The sequence below is a fragment of the Panthera leo genome, chromosome A2, assembly GCF_018350215.1.
Source record: "Panthera leo isolate Ple1 chromosome A2, P.leo_Ple1_pat1.1, whole genome shotgun sequence".
Classification (NCBI taxonomy): Eukaryota; Metazoa; Chordata; class Mammalia; order Carnivora; family Felidae; genus Panthera; species Panthera leo.
The window spans coordinates 6,972,814-6,979,647 of record NC_056680.1 but is presented as its reverse complement, the minus strand read 5'-3'; the positions used below and the strand labels follow the sequence as shown (position 1 = coordinate 6,979,647).

The window sequence follows — 6,834 nt, the reverse complement described above, 5'->3', positions numbered from 1 at the left end:
ATAGGGTAGTTCTATTTTTAATTTTTTGAGGAACCTCCAGACTGTTTTCCAGAGTGGCTGCACCAGTTTGCCTTCCCACCAGTAGTGCAAAAAATACCCTCTTTCTCCGCATCCTCGCCAACCTCTGTTGTTGCCTGAGTTGTTAATGTTAGCCATTCTGACAGGTATGAGGTGGTATCTCATTTGTGGTTTTGATTTGTATTTCCCTGATGATGAGTGACGTTGAACATATTTTCATGTGTCTGTTAGCCATCTGGATGTCTTCTTTCAAAAAGTGTCTGTTCATGTCTTTTGCCCATTTATTCACTGGATTAGTTGTTTTTTGGGTGTTGAGTTTGATAAGTTCTTTATAGATTTTGGATACTAACCCTTTATCTGATATGTCGTTTGCAAATATCTTCTCCCGTTCCATCAGTTGCCTTTTAGTTTTGCTGATTGTTTCCTTCACTGTGCAGAAGCTTTTTATCTTGATGAGGTCCCAATAGTTCATTTTTGCTTTTGTTTCCTTTGCCTCTGGAAACATATTAAGAAGTTGCTGCAGCCAAGGTCAAAGAGGTTTTTACCTGCTTTCTCCTCTAGGATTTTGATGGCTTCCTGTCTTATGTTTAGGTCTTTCATCCATTTTGAGTTTATTTTTGTGTATGGTGCAAGAAAGTGGTCCAAGTTCATTTTTATGCATGTTGCTGTTCAGTTTTCCCAGTGCCACTTGCTGAAGAGACTGTCTTTATTCCATTGGATATTCTTTCCTGCTTTGTCAAAGATTAGTTGCCCATACATTTGAGGGTCCATTTCTCGATTCTGTTCCATTGATCTGAGGGTCTCTTCTTGTGCCAGTACCATACTGTCTTGATGATTACAGCTTTGTAATACATCCTGAAGTCCGGGATTGTGATGCCTCCAGCTTTGGTTTTCTTTTTCAGGATTGCTTTGGCTATTTGGGGTATTTTGTGGTTCCCTACAAATTTTAGGATTGTTTGTTCTGGCTCTGTGAAGAATGCTGGTGTTATTTTGATGCGTATTGCATTGAATATGTAGATTTCTTTGAGTAGTATCAACATTTTAACAATATTTATTTTCCTATCCAGGAGCATGGAATATTTTTCCTTTTTGTGTGTGTGTGTGTGTGTGTGTGTGTGTGTCTTCTTCAATTTCTTTCATAAGCTTTCTACAGTTTTCAGTGTAGAGATTTTTCACCTCTTTGGTTAGATTTATTCCTAGGTATTTTATTGTTTTTGGTGGAAAGAGAGAGAATCTTAAGTAGGGTCTAGACCTACCAGGGGTTTGATTCCAACACCTGAGATGATGACACTGAGGTCATGATCTGAGCTGAAATCAAGAGTCAGATGCTTAACTGAGTAAGCCAGCCAGGCACCCCCAGTCTTATTCCCAATAACTCAGCCATTAAGTTCTATATATATTCCTAAAATACTTCATTCTTGCATGTCTGTTAAATGTCACCCAAGCCTATTATCCAGTTAAATTTCTACTCATTATTTGTTATTCACCACATAAGCATATATTTTCCTATAGAAGTTTTCCCTGAATACCAAGTGTTGCCAAATTGTAGAAAAACTGGACCTTCATGTATTCCTGGTGGGAACGTACATTGGGCAGTCACTTGGGAAAACAGTTTGGCAGTTGCTTAAAAACTTAAAGATAAACTTACCATATGAACCAGCAATTCCAACCCTAGGTATCTACCCAAGAGAAATAAAAACACACGTTGACACAAACACATGTGCTCAAGTACACACAGCAGCATTATTTATAATGACACGAAACTGGAAATGTCCAAATGTGTGCCAACGGACAAGTAGATTAAAAAATTAATACATCCACACATTTGAATACTGTTCTCCAATTAAAAGAAACAAAACGTTGATACATAGTTCCACATGGATGACTCTGAAAAAACATACGCTGAGTAGAAGACCAATACAAAAGACTACACATTGTATGATTACATCTATATAAGATAGCTAGTAAAGCAAATTAATAGAGACAGTGATAAGTGATTTCCTAGGATTGAGGTGGGAGTCAACAGTAACTGCAAATGGGCACAAGGGAATGTTATGAGGTAAAGGAAATATTCTAAAAGTGGATTGCAGTAATAATCACATAATTCTACAAATTTATGAAAATCATTGAATTTACATTATCATTGGGTAAATTTTGTATATATAAACCATGCCTCAAAAATTATTTTAAAAAAGTTGGAAGAGTTTTCTTGGAATTATTCAGGATGGTTTCAAAACTTTTACCTTTGTTTTCAAAACGATCTATGACACACCACATTATGCTCACCACTGTGTATTGCAACCATTTGGACCCCTCCTCAATTTGGACACAGTAGCCAATAAATTCACATTGGTGTCAACTTAATGGAATCAAAGTGAATTGGAGCTACATCAAATAAGCCTTTCCTCTCTAACAGATTATAATTTTAGAGTAATTTTGCAGTCCTATGCTCCCAATGATTAGTTTCCTTTTTTTGTCTCCAGAAGTTTGAACTCCTTTCATGATATGGTGTTGTACATTATAGCTTTACCACCTGTCTTAGCTTGGATTCTCAGAGAAGCAGATGCTTAGCCAAGGGTTTATGTGCAAGCACTTTATTGGAAAGAACAAGGAACATGGAACATGGGTGAGAGGAGAAGTGATACATGGAAGAAAATACATTACGGGCGCCTGGGTGGCTCAGTTGGTTGAGTGTCCGACTTCGGCTCAGGTCATGATCTCATGGTTTGTGGGTTCGAGCCCCGTGCTGGGCTCTGGGCTGACAGCTCAGAGCCTGGGGTCTGCTTCAGATTCTGGGTCTCCCTCTCTCTCTGCCCCTCCCCCGCTCATGCTCTGTCTTTCTCTGCCTCTCAAAAATAAAGAAACGTAATAAAAAAAATTTTTTTTAAAGAAGAAAATACATTAAAATTAAGTTTATGTTCAGTCTGCTACCACAGGGAAGGAGCAGAATTTCATCCTGTGGGGCAATTCCGGAAAGTGGTACAAAATACAAACCTCAGAATTATCCAGTCTAGTGTGTGAAAGACATGCCATACCCTATAGGTCTCCATGAAGGGCTGTCTTTGTGTGGGCATAATTCTCTGTCACTTCCACCACCACCTAGTGGGGAAAGCTGGTTCTGGCTAGGGCTGTCATTTGGCAGTCATGCAGTGGACATGGTGAGGGGTCCCAGGGAAGAAATGGGAGAGAAATGTGGGAGAAATGTTGACAGCGTCTACTAGTCCATCTTTCACTGAACACTCAGTGAAAGTGAGTGTTTCTATCCACGTTATTCCCCCAAAGTGAGTTATGTTCTGAACACATTCCACATGTGTGTAATTACCATTCCTGATGGCACCTCCAGAGAGTCCCAGAAACCACACTAGAAAATAACTTTTATTCTATTGTCTTCACTATTGTATGTTTTAGGATCTTAGAGGGTATATCTTATTTATTTATTTATTTATTTATTTATTTATTTAGAGGGTATATCTTAAAATTGCATATATGGGAAATAAAAATCAAATGAAAGAAGGAAAGGAAGAAAAGGAGGAAAGATGGAAAGATCACAAAGAATGAAGCAACATCTCAGAGTTTTCCAAGGCAGGATATTACTATGAACATGATCGTAGAAATCTAGATTCTGATTTTGAAGTTGAAAATCACATCACTATTCTTATACAAAGAAGAATGGAAACTCCACATCAGTTAGCCAGGTTCTACCCAATTCCATCTTATTCTCCTCTTTTGAAAAGTGGGGTGAATGAGAGGAAATGTCTCCACACACGTTTTCAAGATGACAGAAAATCATACATGCGAAGGAAAAGGCACAGTTCTGAGAAGGTAAGCACTTTTGAATGACCACATAGGATTTTATTCCATTTCTTGTGGGGAAAACAAGCACACAAACAAAAGGTGAAGAGCCTTTCACGAAGATGATGCCAAAGGCAAAGAAGGAAGCCCCTGCTGTTCCCAGAGCCGAAGCCAAAGCAAAGGTTTTGAAAGCCAAGAAAACAGTGATAAAAGGCGTCCACAGTCATAAAAAAAAAAAAAAAGATCCACATGTCACTTACTTCTGACCACCCAAGACACTGCATCTCCTAAGGCAGCCCAAATATCCCTGGAAGAGAGCCCCCAGGAGACACAAGCTGACACTATGCCATCATCAACTTTCCCTGACTACTGAGTCAGCCATGAAGAAAATAGAAGACAACAACACACTTGTGTTCATTGTGGATATCAAGGCCAACAAGCACCAGAACAAACAGGCTGTGAAGAATCTCTATGACATTGATGTGGCCAGGGCCAACACTCTGATCAGGCCGAATGGAGAAAAGAAAGCATATGTTCAACTGGCTCCTGACTATGACACTTTGCAGTTGCCAACAAATTGGGATTTTCTAAACTAAGTCCAGCTGGGACACCTGGGTGGCTCGGTTGAGCGTCTGACTTCAGCTCAGGTCATGAGCTCATGGTTCATGGGTTAGAACCCCGCATTGGGCTCTGTACTGTCAGCTCAGTGCCTGGAGCCTGCGTCAGATTCTGTCTTCCTCTCTCTCTGCCCCTCCTCCGCTTGTGCCCTGTCTCTCAAAAATAAATAAACATTAAAAAAATTAAAAAAATAAACTAAGTCCAGCTGGCTAAATATAAGTTTTTTCACCACTAAAAAAAAAATTGAGGTGAAGAACATCAACATTTTAGAGCATTATTCTTGCAGCAAACACAGCAACGTTTGATATGACAAGTCCTTCAAGCCTAAAGTTAGAAATCTTAAGAATGGCTGCAAGAAAGCTGATCAAACATGGAAATTTATTGACAGCATATGGAGAAGCAAAGTCCAAAATGTTTTATGGAGGAGTTGTTGAGGAGAGACTAATATAAAAACAAATAGAAGGGAAGTCATAGGTGCTTTGGGAATGGAATAAATCAAACTTGTTCATTAGAGGAGAAAAAGAGACAGATTTAATCTCACATTTGCTTTTGGGACCTACAATGTCCACGTGGCTTCAAAGCTAGTGGCCCATCATGGCCATGAGGTTGCTCTGCTGAGGAATCTTTGCAGGGCCCCCTTCACATCCTTGTTCCTCAAGCTGTAGATGAAGGGGTTCAACATGGGGGTCACCACAGTGTACATCACTGAGGCAATAGAACTTCTCTGGGAAGAATGGGTCACAGCAGAAGTGAGGTAGACCCCCAGGCTTGTCCCATAGAACAGACAGACCACAGAGAGGTGAGACCCACAGGTGGAAAATGCTTTATACTTGCCCTCACTGGACGACATCCTCATTAAGGAGGAGACAATCTGAGAGTATGAGAAGAGGATCCCAGTGAGAGGAAACACACACAGCAGTGCAGTGGCAACATACAAGCAGATGTTATTGATGAGGGTGTCAGAGCAGGCTGCCTTAAGAATCTGAGCCAGTTCACAGAAGAAATGTGGAATTTCAGTGCCTGTACAGAAGGTCAGCCGCCTCACCAGTAGAATATGAATCAAGGAGACCCAGAAAAGGGTGAGCCAACAACTCAGAACCAGGAGGACACAGAGTCGTGGGTTCATGATGACTGTGTAGTGTAGGGGGTGGCAGATGGCCACAAACCGGTCATAGGCCATCACAGTCAGGAGGAAATCGTCCATTCCAGCAAAAATCATAAAAAAATACACTTGAATGAGGCATTCTATATAGGAAATGCCTTTGCTGCATTCCTGGATGTTCACCAGCATCTTTGGGACAGTGGTGGAGATGAAACAAATGTCAACAAAGGACAGGTTGGAGAGGAAGAAGTACATGGGGGTGTGGAGGTGAGAGTCAGAGCTGACAACCAGGATGATGAGCAGGTTTCCAAGCACAGTGACCAGATACATGGATAGGAACATGCCAAAGAGGAGAGGCTGCAGTTCTGGATCATCTGAGAGACCCCTGAGGAGGAATACTGATACTTCTGTCTGGTTTTCTGCTTCCATGTATCTGGTGTGTTTGCTGGAGAAGGAGGCAAAAGCAGCCTTCAGTTAAGAGTCAACTGACACCTCCTAGTCATCACCTTTTTGCATGGATATCCTTTTGGCATCCATTCTACACGAATATCCTTCACTCTCAATCAGTCCTTCCAAATCTAGTGATTCACTCATTAAAGTCATAGCCCAAATCCATTTAAATGTATGCAATCATTCAGACTATCTTTAATTTATCAGAAATCTTTCTCATTGTATCTCCTACTCACTGGTTCTAATTCTATTCAAATCTATGGATATAAACCAATTTCTTCCTTGATATGATCTTCCAAAGTCATTGAAGACAAATAAGGTATTCTCTTTGATAACCTCCATAACTGCCCTTATTCTAAAAACCCTAAAATAGTGATTAAGATAGGTTTTCAACTCGAACACCCTTGACTTTGTGATCTGATGTGTCCTGTTATTGTCACAGTTAACTCTGTCTTTTTTTTCCCCTAAAAATGTGGTTACTGCTATTACTTTCTTTATGATGATTCAAAATGCTTTTGTGCACAGTAGGATGTCAAAAATGATAACTATTTTTTATTAATCTATTCCTTTTATGACAATTGTTTGTTGATATATAACTGTCATAAAAATCATTATAGACCTATGATTTAAAAAAAGGAATCTTGAGTCAGACCTTCTAGAATAAAACTTTGGTGCACCAGTCTACTTTCTGTGTGACCTTGGCAGAGTTAATTAAAATCATGAGACTACAGATACCTCAGTTTACAATGAGAGTAGTAAATTTCCCTGCTTTACAAGCCTGGTCAGTGAATTAAACAAGATAATGCATGTTATGTTTCTATTGTGGTTTTTGTGACATACAGTGGACACTTGAA

The 6,834-nt window shown here is 39.8% G+C and overlaps 1 protein-coding gene and 1 pseudogene across 1 annotated transcript; one reads left to right on the top strand and one right to left on the bottom strand.

The window, feature by feature from the left end:
• Positions 1-3,932: 3,932 nt before the first annotated feature.
• On the top strand, positions 3,933-4,406 carry LOC122208147 (annotated as a pseudogene).
• A 614-nt stretch (positions 4,407-5,020) lies between these two features.
• LOC122213294 (olfactory receptor 7D4-like) lies at positions 5,021-5,959 on the bottom strand. The gene has a single exon (XM_042927423.1). The coding sequence runs from the start codon at positions 5,957-5,959 to the stop codon at positions 5,021-5,023; it is 939 nt and encodes a 312-aa protein (XP_042783357.1).
• Between the last annotated feature and the right edge of the window lie 875 nt (positions 5,960-6,834).